This window comes from Bactrocera tryoni, chromosome 2 (assembly GCF_016617805.1).
Source record: "Bactrocera tryoni isolate S06 chromosome 2, CSIRO_BtryS06_freeze2, whole genome shotgun sequence".
In the NCBI taxonomy this organism is placed as follows: domain Eukaryota; kingdom Metazoa; phylum Arthropoda; class Insecta; order Diptera; family Tephritidae; genus Bactrocera; species Bactrocera tryoni.
In genome coordinates, this window is record NC_052500.1 from 72156301 (window position 1) to 72175608 (window position 19308).

Genomic DNA, 19308 nt, shown 5'->3' on the forward strand with positions numbered 1-19308 from the left:
CGTATACCTAAACGTTGGTTGAATATATATTCCGAGGAGCAGGCGTTAACTCTTGAAAAGTCTGGCGTTTGATGGCCTTTAAACCATGAAGATAAAACAAATCCACTAAATTTACGAATACTTCATTTTTATCTATTATACCACAGTCGGATCGCACATTTCTCTCGGAGCTCTTTTTCTTTTAAAATAATGACATTTGAGAGCGAAAACATTTGCGAAAACACTTTATAATTTTTATCAAAACAATATATATACATATATTAACTTAATTATTAATATCATTTAGCTTTTTAAGGAAATATACTTATTTATCACAAAATTATACTATCTATAATTAATCTAAGATAATCATATTAAATCAAATATATGAGACAATATAAGTAGGATGCAAGCATTTATGGCAGATCGAAGTCGAGCGATATTTATTCGCGAATACTTGAGTGCCACTTAACACCTTTATAGCACCCATAAAGTGGCTGCCGCCTATGGGGGTGATAGAGATATGTGATTAACGGCATCGCATATTACTTTATAGTCTTGTTTGCGAAACATCATAAATGTGTTATCAAAGCCAAATAAATAACACAAAGTAATAAAGGGCTTTGGGGTACAAAAATGTTGATTAGAACCAAACCGATAATAATTTGTGGCATGCTAAGTTGTTAAGAAATCTTTTGAAAACAAACAAAAGTGCGCTAAACTCGAACGCTGGACCTCAGCACAATGGACTCGTGTGGCATAAGCGTGACGCTGCTGGTGGGAGTCTTATCGCTGTTAATATGAAAAACAAAACACAAACAATGAGTTCAAACAATGGTATTTGTGAGTTAGTTAGACTCTTCGTGGCTACTCACCCCTTTCTCCTGATAGAGCGATCGGTTATCAAGACGTATTCGAACTCCGCCGGCAGGTCAGCGAAGTGTTCGTGCAAGTTGAAATTCTCAATGTGACCAAAAATGTTGAGCAGCGTTATGTATGTGTAATTTTCACGCAGTGAGCTGAAATTGAGGAAGGTTAAAGAAAAATCTCGCATAGTCCACGCAAACTCACCGCTTGACGGCTAAGACATAGTCATTCAACGCTTTAACCTCTGTCTCACCATCTTGTAAGGTTGCCGACTTTCTTAGCTGTTGTAGATTCTTGAAGACGTTTAAATGACTCAAAGCCACACCGCGCTCTCGTTTCACATTCACGAGCTTATAGTCTTCTGCGATGGGTAGCCAAGTATTTCGGCCCGTGGTAAAACCAGCATTCGCAGTGTCGCTCCACTGGTAGGGTGTTCGTGCCGGATCGCGTGAACGCCACTCATAACCTTCTTGCTCATTGTTGCACGCCTGTGGGTCGACGGTCTCCTCCCAGGAGATCCATACGTCAGTCATGCCGATCTCCTCGCCATTGTAGGTGATACTGCAGCCGGGCAGTGTGAGCAAGAGTATATTGAAGAGGTCAATGCGTTCGGCACCAAAGCGCGTACCAACACGATTTTTGTCGTGATTACCGATCTGCAAAGAAGAAGAAGCCACGTTACTAGATTGTAGCAGTCTCAATTGAGTTTTATAACGTTTGCGTACCACCCAGTTAGGTGTTCTACCAGTCGGCATGTATTGGAACCATCTGTTGATCATTTCGGAATAATGATGTGCATTGGAATCATAGCCCAAATTAGAAATCATTTGGAAGTTGAAGGGTATTTGACCGCCTTCCGCGGTCTCATTACCGTAGTAATGCATGACGATATCTATGGGTGACCAGGTCTCGACCATCAAAATACTGTTGGAAATAATGAAAAACAATAAATACGGGTATGCATTGAAAATATGCACTCCACTCACCGCTCATCGCCGCCATGAATTGCTTCGTAATCCTTCAAGAGCTGACGCCACTCATACACCAAATGCGGTGTCTCCCACTGATCAACCGTGTAAATGTGGCGAACATAACCGTAATCCTGTGGATCGTCGCTCCAACCACTCACGGGCTCGTCTGCATAGTTACCATCTTCATCAGCCTCAATCTCGAAGGCGTGGTAGATGGCATCAATGCGAAAACCATCAACTCCCTTGTCCAACCAGAAACGCAAGACATTCTACAACACAATACACAATCAAAACTTATACGTATTCTCTTTTCATTGACTCACATTCATTGCTTCGCGCACTGCGGGATTGCGAAAATTGAAATCCGGTTGTTTTTTGTCAAACTGATGCAGGTAGTACTCTTGGCGCTCCTCATGCCACTGCCATGCCGAACCATAAAATACGCTGACCCAGTTGTTTGGCGGTTGACGTATACCATCCACCAACTTACCTGGATGCCAGACATAATAGTCCTTGTATACGGGATCTCTAGCAGCCGATTTAATGAACCAATCACATTCATCACTCGAATGATTTGGTACAAAGTCCAAAATTATTTTTATATCCAACTCTTTGGCCTTAGTCACCATGCGCTCGAAGTCCTCCATAGTGCCGAATAGTGGATCGACGTCTGTAAAGTTGGAGATATCATAACCAAAATCTGCCATGGGCGACTTGAGGAATGGCGACAACCAAGTGCCAGTCATGCCGATCTCCTTCAGATATGGTAGCACACTTGTGACACCATTCAGATCGCCAACACCATCGGCATCGCTATCCTTGAAAGAACGTGGATAAATCTGATAAAACGAAGCGGTTTCCCACCAAGACTTTGCAGCGACTGTGAGTGAACAACCGCAAAAGGCTAATAAAGTCACTACCATTAAGGCTCGTGTAGCCATTTTGCAGGAAGACAAATTAGTATTAAAGACCGAGCAGTTAACCAGATACTGAAATGCGTGAAACTATTTGTAGCGAGCATTAAGCTTCGCTTTTTATATGCCGTTACCAACAATGTTTCACAGCTTTATCAGCTCATTGGACTTGAAGAGCGATAAAGAGACTGATTAGAATTATTGCTACCTATAAACGATATGTAATCGGCATTTCTTTGATTAACTCAATCGGAATAGATAGGGAGACCACCTGGAGAGAGGTCATTAGGCAGCACCAAAATCGGAAAGTGAGATATTAGATTTCTTCCAGACGCCCGCTTGCCAAAAAATCGTTTGTATTTTGTTATCTGATGAAAGATATAGTAAACAAGTCAAAGGTAGAAAAAAATAAGTATCTAACCAAAATCGAACGAATATAATCAAAAATCTATCAGCCGCAGTTTGGAGCGTACCTCGGTATATCTAAAATGTAACTTTAAATTCAGGCCTGTATTAAAACTGGTCAATATCATCTCCGTAAACTTCACAAATTTCATTAGTGGCTTACGTGACATTCTTCTCTTTTTTATACAACAGCTTAGTCCATAATGATCCAGATCTGCTCCAGAGGGTCATAACTCATGACGAAACTTAGACTAATGGTTATGACGCGGAAATCAAAGCTCAATTATCCCAATGAAAGGTACCACATGAGCCAAGACATGTGTAATATTATCGGGCGATAGCGACGATTGGTATTTAAATATGTTCTGCCCAATCCACAAAAAGGGAGACTCATAAATCTGCGCCAATTATCGTGCAAAAAGCCTCCTCAACATCGCATGTAAGGTTATATCGTGCTTATTGTGTGAAAAGGTAAAGCCCACCGTCAACAAACTGATTGTACTTTATCAGTGTGGCTTTAGGCCTGAAAAATCAACAACTGTCCAGATATTCACCATGCGCCAAGTTTTGGAAAAGACCCGTGAAAAACGTATCGGCAAACACTACCTCTTCAACGATTTCGAAGACTTCATATTCATGATACTTCTTCAATCTATTGCTGGAGAAAATAATATGAGTCAGTCCTAACTTCGGAGTCGTAAATAATACCGTCTATCTTGGAACAACATTAACACCAACAACAACATCAGATTGCTTCCAATGCAGAATAACTCTTGGCAACTGGTGCTACGGCGGACTGAGTAGGCAATTGAGAAGTTAAGTCCTCTCTCGACAAACAAAAACCAAACTCTATAAGTCACTCATTATTTCCGTCCTACTACTTATATGGCATAGGCATTGTTTAGTGTAGTTGATTTAAAATTATTCACACACCACCACTTTGTTAATAAAACACTGCAAGTGCAATTTATGTTTAAATTCCTTTTTATTGACCAGGTAACAAACATGAAACTTATAATATAAATGCCGAATATAAATATATGCACTAGATTAGCAATAGAAGAGGCGGTGTCCAGTTTCAGAACCGTGAAATAATGTTTTTTGCAAAAGTAGCCCGGTGGTTACTGATGGATCGATGGCTTGACGTACATAGCTCTGGTGACTCGAATTAACGTAGCACTCAGGATCGGTGAATAATCGGAAAAATCGTATGTTGACGCGGCGCAGTGTAGAATATGATGATGGTCGAATTGTTGACGTGCGAATTGTATAGATTGAATTGAATCTGTTTTCCCGTTGCCCATCCTTTTTGTTGAGTGGGTTGGCGTACAGATGTGTTGAGTTGTGCTGTAGTGTCAACAGCTGTGGTGAATTGCACTGTAGCATTAGGATGCGCCAGTTTTACCGAGTCGAGGGGATGGATGCTTAACTCATTTAAACAGGCATGGAGGATAACAACATCTGATGAGTCGACGTTACGCGTTTACGAGAGAAAAGTTCTGTCGAAGATTTTTGGTCCTTTGTGCATTGGCAAATGCGAATATCGCATTAGATGGAACGAATTAAGAGACAGCGGATACGCTGGCTAGGTTATGTCGTTCGATTGGTTGAAAACACTATAGCTCTGAGAATATTCGATTCAGTACCCACCGGGGGAAGTACACTTTCATAAAATTCACAATACTTTTTAAACCAGCCTGGTCCGTGCATTTGATGATCCTTCAACTGCTAACTGTTTCTCCGGGTGAGCACCCGCTGGATCGTCGAGTGAATAGTCGACATCCATCTCTCCCGTATGCTGCTCGGTGGAATTGGGGTATTTGACAGCAACCTGCAGGCTGTCTCTAGCTACATTGCTAAGTTGCTGTATTGTGTTGCTCTTGCTTGGGCTTTTTAGGCAGATCTCCCATCACTTCGTTCTATGACAGACTCTGCTTCTTGGTTTCGATGGAAGTTTCTGACTTCTTCATATCCCTCCACTTTAGTCACTTGGCGCTTTAGTTCGTCTTTGTCAATTCAGGTGCCTGGCCTTTGACAATCTTGGCTATTGTGAAGCATGCCCTCCGGCTTTTCCCCTCCTGATTGAGAGATTTCTTTTCTCTTCTTGCCTTGATCTTCTCCTTTAGCAGGCATTGTACTTTGGTTGGTACTTATGATTTCTCTAGAGGTATAGGGGTCTCTATTTATTCTATGAGTAGTATTATTGTTCAGTATTGTCTGGCATTTCATCATGAAAAGACTTACTCCTGAACAGGTGGACGATTTCCTTTATTATGAAAATTCGCATTCTGTAAAGAATTTGGCGCGTTTCGCTCGACTTATGGTCAACATAATCGGCCTACTGAGCGTACTATTCACAATATTATATCTAATATATAAAATTCTCGTGTCCCGGTGTACGTTATTGAACTCCTCTGAAACCGCTCGACCGATTTTCGTGAATCTTAGCGTGCATATCGGCTAGGATGGAGAATCGGACAACATCTATTTTTCATCATCCTGGGTAGTACACCCATACATTTTTTTAACTTTCCGCGAAGAAAATTAAAAATTTTCTAAAATCGGGAAGTTATTGGTTGTTAAAGTTATTGGACCCGCTTATAACTTTCAACCCTACCCAACGGCGTTTCAAAGAGTTTCACTTAACTTAGATTTTCTATTCTATATTTTGAGCCGATTCGGATCGCTAAATTTCGAGAAAACTCAAAAAAAAACAGCAAAAAAAATTTCAAAAGTGGTTTTTTGGGAATAACTTCTAAACGGCTATATCGATCAATTCCATAAACTAATCAGCACTCAACCTCACAAAACTACGCCGATTACCGCAAACCGGGTCAAAATCGATCAATTTTCTTGCGAGAAATCGTTGACGAAAGAAATCGCAAAAATAGATTTTTTTGAAATAACTCTGAAACGGCTCGACCGATTAATTCTGAAGACTTATCAGCTTTCGACTCTGAAAAATCACGTCGATGACCGCAAACCGTGTTAAAATCGGTTGATTTGTTCATGAGATATCGTTGACGAAATTCTATCCGCATATCCGCAATAGGGTTGCAAGATGGCAATCGAATATTACAATTGTAGTACGATAAATTCTTATTCATAGTTCATAATTTCAAGTTCCATTAATTATGAGAGTAGGGATGAGGACGATGCCGGTCTCCTGTCTTACTCACTATACATTTTTCAGCCATTTTTTTTGGTTTTATTTGTGTATCAATCGTAGCAGTCACTGTTATACCTATTTCTTTAATTTTTCTGTGCAACTCTCATGTTAATTTTACTGTTATCATAAATTCATCATTCATTTCCAGTGCAATAATTATTTATTTACAATTTATTAATCTGACAAAGACAGTTTTAACTCTCAGTTTATTAAGTGATATCATGTAAATAAACACGTGTTGTAAGCTCCCGTCAACAACGGCCATTTCCTAAAGATTTTACTAACGATACGGTCACACATGTTGACGGATATCAAATATATCGTCGAAGAAGTACCGAAAATGGCGGACAATCTTTCATTAAAGCTATCAGCAACGCAGACATCGACATTGACAATCGTTGGGTGGTACCATATTCACCTCTGCTGAGCAAAACATTCAATGCTCATATTAATGTTGAGTCATGCAGTTCGGTGAAGAGTATCAAATATATTTGCAGATATGTGAATAAAGGGAGTGATATATTAGAATTGAAAATACTAATGTACATTCTCTTCCGTTGAATCAAAATGATGAAATTACGAATTACCAAATTGGCCGGTATGTCAGTTCCAATGAAGCTGTCTGGCGTATTTTCGGTTTCCCAATTCATGAACGGGATCCAGCAGTTATCCAATTAGCTGTCCACCTTGAAAACGGCCAGCGCGTATATTTCACGAACGATACAGTGCTTGATCGTGCTATAAATCCACCAAAAACTACGCTGACCGAATTTTTTGAACTGTGCAATCGTGCGGATGCTTTTGGTGCCTTCGCACAAACACTTCTCTACTCTGAAGTTCCACAGTATTTTACATGGGCTCAAAAAAAAAAAAAAAAAATGGATACCCCGCAAGCAAGGGACACCAGTTGATGCGCACCCCGGTTTAATTAAATCAATTACTTTGGGTCGTGTATATACAGTCAATCCAAGGCAGACTGAGTGCTTTTACCTGCGACTATTGGTGGTTAATGTCACCGGGCCATTGTCATTTCAAGATATACGTAAGGTGGACAACAGTATCCTACGTATAAAGATGCATGCCTTGCTCTAGGCTTGCTAGAAGACGACAATCAATGGGACAGTACGCTTGCTGAAGCAACATTAAACTGCACAGGATCACAAATTCGTCTACTATTTGCTATAGTACTGACTAAATGTTTCCCAGCCCGAGCACAAATGTTGTGGGATAATCACAAAGATTCAATGACTGATGATATATTGTATCGACATCGTACAAGGTGCAATGATCTAACGATATCATTCAGAGATGCAATGTACAATGCAACATTTATTGCTATGGAGGATCTTTGTATTGATATTGCGAATTTGCCAATCAGTCATTTCGGTATGAGCTCACCGAATCGAAGTACATCTGATTTACTCAACACAGATATCAATCGTGAACTACAGTACGATACTGTAGAAAGGGCAGGCATTGTTAGTCGCAATGTTCCACTACTAAATGACGAACAAAAAATTATTTACGACCGCATCATGCAGGCAGTTTCGGCAGGACAAGGAGGATTCTTTTTTTTGGACGCACCAGGTGGAACTGGCAAAACATTCCTTATTTCGTTACTTCTGGCCGAGATACGATCAAAAAATGACATCGCATTGGCCGTATGTGGCTTAGATTTGGAAACACCATGCATTTCCCACGGACAACTATATGTACATAGCATGTTCTCGCGTGGGAAACCCCTCCAGTTTGTTTGTGTTGGCTTAAGACGGACTAACCAAGAATATTGTACACTCTATTGCACTGAGAGATTAATTTTTTCTTTTCAATTGCAATAATTGATAGGATAATATGAATAATTATTTTTGATATTTAGAAAGCTATCAAAAATTGTAATTCAAAATATATTCGCTACTTTAATAAGGATTAATTTATTAACTTAAATAAAGCATACTTTCATTGTTTATAATGCTTTCGATTATAAGTACATCTCCGCACACTTAGTAGTAGATAGTTATTTTTATTGAACTAAAAAAATGTTTCCTAGAAATAATATACATAGCAAAACAACGTTTGCCGGGTCAGCTAGTATAAATATAATATTCGACCGAATGGACCACGTTCAGCACGCAGTGAGAAAAATATAGCAACCGTAGCTGAGAGAGTACAAGAAGGCTGCGCAGAAACGATTCGGTGCTGTTCGCACCAACTCGGACTGCTGTGTGGAACAACTTTTTGCATTTTACGTCGACATCTTAAACTGAAAGCGTACATAATACAGCTCGACCTACTCATGCGAGGGCTCTTGAATAGTTTCAAGAAGATCTGACGTTTTCAAAATTTTTTCAAATTATTCATTTTGAGCATCATCCCATTTCTGGCTCAATGGGTATGTAAACATGCAAAATTGACATATAAAGCACAAAAAGCAACCTGAAGAGATTCAAGAGCAGCCATTTCATTAAAAAGAAAACAACGGTTTGGTGTGGTTTGTGAGACGGTGGAATCATCGGTCCATATTTCTTCAAAAATGATGCCGGTGAGAGCGTAACCGTCAACGGCGACCGTTATCGCGCCATGATAATCGGCTCTTTGATGCCTGAAATTGAAGCTCCTGATCACGGCGACATTTGGTTTCAACAAGACGGCACCACTTTCCACACATCGCATCAATCAATGGTTTTATTGAGAGAACACTTCGGTGGGCATGTAATTTCACGTTTTAGGATGGTGAATTGGCCACCAAGATCGTGTGATATTACACCCCGTTAGACTTTTTCCTGTGTGGATATGTAAAGTTCAAAGTCTATGCGGACAATCCAGCTTCGAGCCAGAGCGCTAAGAAGTAGCAATTAACGGGTAATAAAAAATTGATTATTTACACGGTAAAGAAAGAAGGTGTATCGGTTCGCGTGATAGCGAGAAAAAAAGGATCCATCCAACAGTAAACAATTTGCTAAACAAAAATGAATCAGGACGATCGTTTGGAGCATTACAGTAGTGTTGGGACTAGGAGGAAGACATCTCCTCGTACAGATGGTGTTATCTATAGACTCTCTTTAAAGAATCGCGGGCTTAGAAGAGCAATAGAATGAGGCAATAAGCGCGAAAACAGTACGGAGGAGGTTGCAGGAGTATGGTGGTTTAGATGAAATGCTCCCGGTTTGAATTCGATCGAGAATCTTTGGCATACCATGAAAAAGAAAATAGTCCAACACAGGCCAAGCTCAAAGACAGAACTGACCAAAATACTTATTAAGGTGCGGGAGCAGAAAATTTCAACCGAATGCCTTGAAAACCTCGTTGTTTCAATGCTTGCCCGGGGCCAAGCAGCTATAACCGCATAAGGTTTAGGTTTCTGGTCATTTAAGTTACACAAGCTTTTCTAAAAAACCAAAAAAAATTCCAAATATAATTTAAAACGCACACACTCCCACTCACAGACACATCTTTGTAGTGCATATAACAACCGACTACAATAGCTACATTAAAATAGCAAGCTGAAAAATTGAAACATGAAGAAAAATATAAAAAAATGCGCAAACACAAAAAAAAAAAAACATTTGTATAGAAAATACAAAACTATGCACAGGCGGAATGGTTGAAAATGAAAAGAATAACATTTGCGCGGCAGTTAGCAAATACTAGCATAGCCACAGGCGCAAGGCTGCCTTCCACACAACCCATGCTACAGTGGAGTCAAATACACAGTGCAATTGGTAGGTTAGTTGAAGGGATTGATTGTAGTGGACGAAGGCTTCGCAGATCGTGGACAACTCGCTGGCACATTGCATGGCATGACTATGACAACAAACGATGTTACCAACACAAACACAAACAACAAAATGTTTCAAACGTGAATGCACAGAATGCTAATAATAAATAGTCCAAGGAGAAAGAAAAAAGTGCATGAAAATAAAAAAACTTAAAACAACAACTGTCTGCGATTAATAAAATTGTGTTATATGCGAAGTAGGCGTGGTTGTAGTCCAATTGCTTCCATTTTTAAACTGTCACTTAGGTGTGTTAAAAGAATTTCATGCGTCGAATTTGGTTGGAATTGTTCGAGCGGCTCACGAGATATGATAATTCGCCTAAAAGAAGGCGGTACCACGCCCATTGTTCAATTGTGACTACGGCTCTTATAAAGCTATATAATACCATCTCGTACGTACAAATCAATGTTTCTACAGTTTTTATACTCTCGCAACAAAGTTGCTAAGGAGAGTATTATAGTTTTGTTCACATAACGGTTGTTTGTAAGTCCTAAAACTAAAAGAGTCAGATATAGGGTTATAATATACATATATACCAAAGTGATCAGGGTGACGAGTAGAGTTGAAATCCGGATGTCTGTCTGTCCGTCCGTCCGTCCGTGCAAGCTGTAACTTGAGTAAAAATTGAGATATCATGATGAAACTTGGTACACGTATTTCTTGGCTCCGGCTCCATAAGAAGGTTAAGTTCGAAGATGGGCAAAATCGGCCAACTGCCACGCCCACAAAATGGCGAAAACCGAAAACCTATAAAGTGTCATAACTAAGCCATAAATAAAGATATTAAAGTGAAATTTGGCACAAAGGATCGCATTAGGGAGGGGTATATTTGGACGTAATTTTTTTGGAAAAGTGGGCGTAGCCCCGCCCCTACTAAGTTTTTTGTACATATCTCGGAAACTACTATAGCAATGTCAACCAAACTCTATAGAGTCGTTCCTTCAGACATTTCCATATACAGTTCAAAAATGGAAGAAATCGGATAATGACCACGCCCACTTCCCATACAAAGGTTATGTTGAAAATCACTAAAAGTGCGATAATCGACTAACAAAAAACGACAGAAACACTAAATTTTACGGAAGAAATCGCAGAGGGAAGCTGCACCCAGTCAAAAATTGAAAATGTGCGTGGCGTCGCCGACTTATGGACCAAAAACCATATCTCAGGAACTACTAATCTTATCAATTTTACCGCAAAATAAAAAATATGTAAATGACGGATAATGAAATCTCGATTATCACTTTATCATGCGAGTGTATAAAATGTTCAGTGACACCTGAATTTAGCCCTTCCTTACTTGTTGTTTATTGTTTTATCGCTCTTTTTTTAGTTTTTAATATTACCGTTATATGGGAAGTAACTGGGAAGAGTGTAACAATCGTTCTCCAATTGCAGATTTTCGAGCGCTTTTGCCATAAGGGTCGTAATAATCGTCCACCTTTTCTTGCTAGTAGCCGAATTGTTGAAAATTTCGAGCGTTCATATCCCTTACATAATGTTCAAATGCCAATTACATAAAAAACCGCTCGAAGTTTTTAATGAAAATATGGATCCCTTTTGAGGTAAAAGTTGCTGAAGACCGTAATTTGTCGATTCCAAGACGTTTTCAAGAATTGGAGCTGTCTCATATCACAACTTGGCGGATTTTAAAGATTTGGACATGCATTCATATAAAATTCTTCTCGCTCAACAACTGAAGCCATCGGACCACCGCTAACGTCGTGAATTCGCTAATTTTGCCTTGGTTCGCCTTGAAAACGATAACGATTTTCTATTAAGAAAATTATCATCTCCGATGAGGCTCACTTTCATCTCATAAACAAAATTGTCGACTTTGGCGTGAAGACAATCCACAAATTATTCACTAACAACTATTACATTCACCTAAATTGAAGGTAGGCATGTGTAATCATTGGTCCGTACTTCTTTCGAAATGAAGCTGGTGCCACCGTTACTGTCCATGGAGAGTGATATAGGTCGATGATGATAAACAACTTTTTATGGCCGCAATTGGAAGAAGTTGAGTTCGATAACATCTGGTTTCAACGAACCGGGGCCACGTGCCACACAGCACGTGCAACAACCGAGTTATTGAGAGAAAAGTTTGGATACTCGATTATTTCAAGAAATTTGGACATTAAATGGCTGCCAAGAAGTTGTGATTTAACACCATTAGACTAGTTCTTGTTGGTTTGTTTGAAGTCATTGGTCTTTAGCAATAAATCCGACTTGCTTCAAGCTTTAAAAGTCAATATTTAACGTGCTTTTCATGACATACGCCTTGATTTAGTGGAAAAAATACTCGAAAGTTGTGTCAACGAATTCGTTCCGTCAAAAGAAGTCGTGGAGAGCGTTAGAATGATGTTATATTCAGAACTTAATTGTTTCGATTGTACTTCACACTAAATCAAAAAATTTTTTAATTTCTTAAAAAATAGTGTGTTTTTAAAGAAATCATTGAAATTCCTTGAAAAATCCAGTGCAAGTCCTTTCAATTTTCAGCGGATATGATATTACACCATCGATGATGAAGTTCGTTTGTCGCTGAGGAATTGCGAATATATGCCGTTGGTACAACTAGAACGCATAGAACCGAATTTGCATTGGATTGGTAGAGATGCCATACAAATGTTATGTAGCTAAGCATTGCCGCTTGTTAAAATTAGTCTGGAATTGTAACTTTGTCTACAGATGGGGCATATGTTAAGCCTTAACTTGAGTACGGTTTCCTTCACTCGGCATCAAGTTCGAAATACAACATCTGATTTTTGACCGGCGTCAGTTTCAATAAATCTTTTGAGTATACGGGGTTTGTCTGGCAAGTAATAGGACTGATCTTCATCCGCCGCGACTGTACTTCAGAGCCTGCGCGCACCGATTGGATTTGGAAGAGGACGTTCGTAGCTAATGAACGGTTGGTTAGTTGTCTGCGAGCACCTGGAGCGTCAAGACAAACATTTTCGCGCGACGTGATTCTGTGAGTGGTGCAAGTCGAAAATGCAGCGTTCGTTAGAGCAGAGGTACGCGATTAAATTCTGTGTGAAACTCGGTAAATCTACGACAGAGACGTTTGCTTTCGGCCTTTTTGGAGGTCCGGGAAGAGGTCGCTGGTGAACGAATAAATTCGAAGTGAAAACGATGCTCATTGCTTTTTGACATCAAAGGCATCGTCCACCATGAATTTTTACCCCTCGAAACGCTTCGGCAGCCGCCCTACAGCCCAGATGTGGCCCCCACGGACTGTTTTGTTTTCTTGCCTGGAAGGCTATGCCTTCCGTGACGCCTTCAATGCTTGGAAATCGCGCTGGTAGCGCTGCATCGTCGCAGAAGGAGCCTATTTTGAAAGTTTTTTTTACATGCAGTTGGAGCATGTGATAAGCCTGCGAATCCAAATAAAGATTTATTTGAAGCTCAAGGACAAAGTTGCTTTTTAGACTATGCATGCTAGATCTATGAATTTTGCGAACTTTAGGTTAGGTTAGGTTAGGATAGGTTATATTGACCAGCTGCCCCGCCATTATATAGACTAACTGGTTCTTAGTAAAGTCAGACGGAGGTTCTGTTGGGTTTTAAGTGAAGTATTCGTCATAAGAACGACTTGATATTTAAGTTTTAGTCCTTTGAACTGCGAAGCTCCTAGATATTTACATAGTAGGTGTTCTAGTATTCCTCTCATGACTACTTCTCTGCACTTTTTACATGTATCGTCGTTACTTAAGCCCATCCGGCTCGCTTGTGATGCCAGTAGGTTGTGACCTGTCAAGAGACCAACAATCGTCCAGCATTTCTTCGAAACCGTGTGAGTAAATAGAGTTTTTCTACCGGGCTCTTGCACATGATCTTGGAGATCTTCCATGTACTTTAGGTATTTCATTTTACCAAAGGCGTGAGCGGGAAGCGAACGAAAATGCCACATGAGAGAGTAGAGAGACCGTAAAAATTATGGCAACTGACTGTTGACTGTGGTTTATGGTGAGTGTACTTATCAAAAAAATTTCTGAGGAACTAAACATATCGATTGACTCGTTCCATTCGATTTTAACCAATAATTTGGGGTCGCCACGAAGTTAGTGCCAAAATTGCTCACTTTCAACCAAAAACAGCGTCGTGTTGACATTGCTCAGGAGATGTTGGACTTAGTCCGCGACGACCCAGATCTGTTTTAGAGGCTCATAACCGCTAACGAATCATGAGTTAATGGTAATGACGTGGAAATCAAAGCTAAATCATGCCAAGGGAAGCTGTCGCATGAGCCAAGACCGAAAAAAGCGTGTCAAGTTAGGCCGAATATGAAGTTTTTGCTAACAGTTTTCATCGATTGCAGGGAAATCGTGCATCATGAGTTCTTGTCCAGAGATCGTGCTGTTAATAAAGAAAATTACCTGCAAGTTATGTGTAAAATGAGCGAAGAAATCTGTCATAAACGACCGGATTTGTCGACGAACAAAAACAGGCTTTTGCATCATGCCCCTGTTCACGCATCGTTGTCTTTCTGTGAGTGTTTGGCCAATAATAACATTTTAAAGGTACCACAGTTACGTATTCTCTTGACGTTACTTTTTTTGTTTTCAAAACTGAAGAGGCCCATGCCGCCAGTAAAAATACTTTATAATTTGTATCAAAACAATAAAAATATTAACTTAATATTTAATATCATCATAATATTGATGATGGATACTTGAGTGCCGCCTAACACTTTTACGGCCCCCATCTAAACACTCAAAAGCTTGCTAAACTCGAACGCTGGATCTCAACACAATGGACTCGTGTGGCATAAGCGTGACGCTGCTGGTGGGAATCTTATCGCTGTAAATACGAAAAAAAAACCGCACACACTGAGTTTGAATTTATAAGTTCTTTAGACGCTTTGTGGCTACTCACCCCTTTCTCCTGATAGAGCGATCGGTTATCAAGACGTATTCGAATTCCGCCGGCAGGTCAGCGAAGTGTTCATGCAGGTTGAAATTTTCAATGTGATCAAAAATGTTGAGCAGCGTTATGTATGTGTAATTTTCACGCAGTGAGCTGAAATTGAGGAAGGTTAAAGAAAAATATCGCATAGTCAACGCAAACTCACCGCCTGACGGCTAAGACATTGTCATTCAACGCTTTAACCTCTGTCTCACCATCCTGTAAGGTTGCCGTCTTTCTTAGCTGTTGTAGATTTTTGAAGACGTTTAAATGACTCAAAGCCACACTGCGCTGCCGTTTTACATTAACGAGCTTGTAGTCTTCCGCGATAGGTAGCCATGTTTTTTGGCCCGTGGTAAAACCAGCATTCGCAGTATCACTCCACTGGTGGGGTGTTCGTGCCGGATCGCGTGAACGCCATTCATAACCTTCCTGCGCATTGTTGCACGCCTGTGGGTCGACGGTCTCCTCCCAGGATATCCAAACGTCAGTCATGCCGATCTCGTCGCCATAGTAGGTGATACTGCAACCCGGCAATGTGAGCAAGAGTATATTGAAGAGGTCAATGCGTTCGGCACCAAAGCGCGTAGCCACACGACTTTTGTCGTGATTACCGATCTGCAAAGAAGAAGAAGCCACGTTACTAGATTGTAGCAGTCTCAATTGAGGTTTATATCATTTGCGTACCACCCAGTTAGGTGTTCTACCAGTCGGCATGTATTGGAACCATCTGCTGATCACTTCGGAATAAAGATGTGCATTGGAATCCTTGTCCAAATAAGAAATCAATTGGAAGTTGAAGGGTATTTGACCACCTTCTGCGGTCTCATTACCGTAGTATTGCATCATGATATCTAAGGCTGACCAGGCCTCGATCATCAAAATACTGTTGGAAATAATGGGAAAAAATTAATTTAGGCACACATTGAAAATATGCACTCCACTCACCGCTCGTCGCCGCCATGTTCTGCTTTGTAATCTTCCAAAACCTGACGCCACTCATACACCAGATGCGGGTTCTCCCACTGATCAACCGTGTAAATGTGGCGAATATAGCCGTAATTCAGTGGATCGTCACTCCAACCACTCAAGGGCTCGTCTGCATAGTTACCATCTTCATCAGCCTCAATCTCGAAGACGTGGTGGATGGCATCAATACGAAAACCATCGACACCCTTGTTCAACCAGAAGCGCAAGACATTCTACAACACAACACACATTCAAAAATTATACGCATCCACCTTTTATTGACTCACATTCATTTCTTCGCGCACTGCGGGATTGCGAAAATTGAAATCCGGTTGTTTTTTGTCAAACTGATGCAGGTAGTACTCTTGGCGCTCTTCATGCCACTGCCATGCCGAACCGTAAAATAGGCTGACCCAGTTGTTTGGTGGCTGACGTTTACCATCCACCAACTTACCTGGATGCCACATATAATAGTCCTTGTATACGGGATCTCTTGCGGCCGATTTAATGAACCATTCACACTCATCACTCGAATGATTTGGTACAAAGTCCAAAAGTATTTTGATATCCAACTCTTTGGCCTTGGCCAGCAAGCGCTCGAAGTCCTCCATAGTGCCGAACAGTGGATCGACGTCTGTAAAGTTGGAGACATCATAACCGAAATCTGCCATGGGCGATTTGAGGAATGGCGACAACCAAGCGCCAGTAATGCCAATCTCCTTCAGATATGGTAGCATACTCGTGACACCATTCAGATCGCCAACACCATCGCCATCGCTATCCTTGAAAGAACGCGGATAAATCTGATAGAACGAAGCGGTTTCCCACCACGATTTTGCAGCGACTGTGAGTGAACAACCACAAAAGGCTAATAAAGTCACTACCATTAAGGCACGTGTAGCCATTTTGCAGGAAGACAAATTAGTATTAAAGACCGAGCAGTTAACCAGATGCTGAAATGCGTGAAACTATTTGTAACGAGCGTTTAGCTAAGCTTTTAATGTGCCGTTATTAAGAATGTTTCAACGATTTATCAGCTCAGCAGACTTGAGGAGCGATAAAGAGACTGATTATATTTATTTTTACCTACAGTGCCGCAGATAAGTTTTGGCACAGCAACCATTTTGCGTTTTACGGCCGGCTATTTTAAAAGCAGACTAATAGTTTATTTAGTGCAAATATTTTTCACTAATTAAGTCCATTATTAACCCTGCTTTCATAACGTTATTTTTAACCCTTGACATCATTATGACATTACTTTTTTTATTTCTTTTCTTTTTGACCAGTTTTGTTTATCTCAAAACGCTTACATAAAAATACAGTCTTCTCCGAAAGGAACTAGATGTTTGTTTAAGTACTAAAATAAATTTAGTTTCTCGCCAACGAAAAGCTAACAGCTGTTCGTCGGTAGTATTGTAGCTTCCTGAAGTTTAATTTTCGGTGAACTGTATTATTAAGAGGTCCCACACATTTCTTACAGGTACAAAAGTATCGATGGCGCTCAGAGCAAGTCTCAGTGCTTTATCAGTCGTTCGAAACCTACTAATTAAAAAGTTGAACCTATCACAACTCATGACAGCAATGTGCCTATCTAACCTGTGGGTTGTATCGAATAACTCACTAGCTGACAATTGATTGTCCTTCAATACTGCAGTCAAAGTCAATATGCCCAAAAGAGCACGGATTTCAAGAAAATTTGTATCTGCGAACGTCTTGCTAGTCAAATTAGTTGTTTTTGTTAGAGATATCTCTGCATTTGTGCACTGAAGGACAAAATCGGATCACATAAGGCTTTACATGCTCTTGTGGGATATCTTATTGTTCGAAAAAATTCAACAATAGAACTCTACCGGCATTTATTTCCTTCGAACTAGTCCAGTAATATTGGCTTTTGCTTTTTAATGTTGGCTGAAGTACTTTTACTATCCGGCTGTAGCTAGTATTGTTAGTTTCTTCGTGTCTGACTACACAGTTTCGCGATTCTCCTGTACATTAAGATCTTCATCTTCCGCGTCACATTAAATATCATCTTCTAATACCACATCTTCTATTTGACTTTCATTTTCGTTTGAACTACATTCATCAAGATTTGTCAGATCAGAAGACGAAATATTTTCAGTCAACAAACAAACAGTCGTTGCACTCACGCCCCACGTCACTGTTGACAGTCATAATTTCCAAATCGTAGATAATTTCGTCTATCTTGGAACCAGCATTAACAGCAACAACAATGTCAGCCTTGGAATCCAACGAAGAATAATTCTTTCCAACACGGGCTACTTCGGACTGAGTAGGCAATTGAGAAGTGAAGGTCCTTCCTTGACGAGCAAACACCACACTCTATACGTCACTCATAATTCCCGACCTGCTATATGGTGCAGAGGCCTGGACGATGACAGTAACTCATGAGTCGACGTTACGAGTTTTCAAGAGAAAGGTTCTGCGGAAGATTTATGGTCCCTTGCGCACTGGCCATGGCAAATATCGCATTCGATAGAACGATGAGCTGTACGAGATATACGACGACATTGACATAGTATAGCCGGCTACGCTGGCTAGGTTATGACTTCCGAATAGATGAAAACGTTCCAGCTCTAAGAGTATTAGAAGCAGTATTCACTGAAGGTAGCAGAGAAAGAGAAAGACCTCCACTCCGCTGGAAAATCAGGTGGAGAAGGACCTGGCTACATTTGGAATCTCGATTTAGCGCCACAACGGGAAGGAAGACGATTGGCCCGCTGTTGTAAACTCGGCTACAACAGCGTAAGCGGTCTCTGCGCCAATAAAGAAGAAGAATAAGTAAAAAGTAAAATTAAAAATGAATTGCAATAAAAACGAGTGTAAGTATGTGGTTGTTATTGAATAGATCTAACAAGGGACAACATGTTTACACTACATAATCTATTAACCATAAAACACATAACGATTGCCAAAACTTATGTGCGGCACTGTATGTATTTTTCTTTCAATAATTCAAATTAATCGAAATAGATAGAAGATAAGTCATTAGGCCATATCAAAAGCGGAAAGGTACTAGACAACTTTCCGGCACCCCGCCAGCCAAAAAATTGTTTAATGTATTTTGTATCTCATTAAAGATAAACAAGACTCCGCTTGCATTCGCCGTTCACTTGTTGGCACCCTGTACACTCAATCAGCATAAGTGGATTGACAAAATCAGATTATAAAAGCAATTCAGCCTTCACCTCCGAAATAACAAAGCGAGACGCATAGTGCTGTCAATAAAAATCAATCAAACTACTTAAAGTTGATCAAGAGATATGATATGATATGACCAATTATTACACAGTACGAAAGAAAATAGTGCTGTCTCAAAATGAATA

General features: G+C 40.2%; 2 protein-coding genes across 2 annotated transcripts; both read right to left on the reverse strand.

The window, feature by feature from the left end:
- Positions 1–334: 334 nt before the first annotated feature.
- On the reverse strand, positions 335–2770 carry LOC120768204 (maltase A3-like). Its single transcript, XM_040094776.1, has 6 exons — positions 2141–2770; positions 1833–2086; positions 1572–1770; positions 1051–1502; positions 855–998; positions 335–771 (listed from the first exon to the last, which is right to left on the reverse strand). The coding sequence occupies exons 1-6, from the start codon at positions 2756–2758 to the stop codon at positions 696–698; spliced, it is 1743 nt and encodes a 580-aa protein (XP_039950710.1). The 5' UTR covers positions 2759–2770; the 3' UTR covers positions 335–695.
- An 11868-nt stretch (positions 2771–14638) lies between these two features.
- LOC120768143 (maltase A3-like) lies at positions 14639–16980 on the reverse strand. Its single transcript, XM_040094700.1, has 6 exons — positions 16252–16980; positions 15944–16197; positions 15683–15881; positions 15162–15613; positions 14966–15109; positions 14639–14890 (listed from the first exon to the last, which is right to left on the reverse strand). Exons 1-6 carry the CDS (start codon positions 16867–16869, stop codon positions 14815–14817), a joined length of 1743 nt encoding a protein of 580 aa, XP_039950634.1. The 5' UTR covers positions 16870–16980; the 3' UTR covers positions 14639–14814.
- Positions 16981–19308: the final 2328 nt, after the last annotated feature.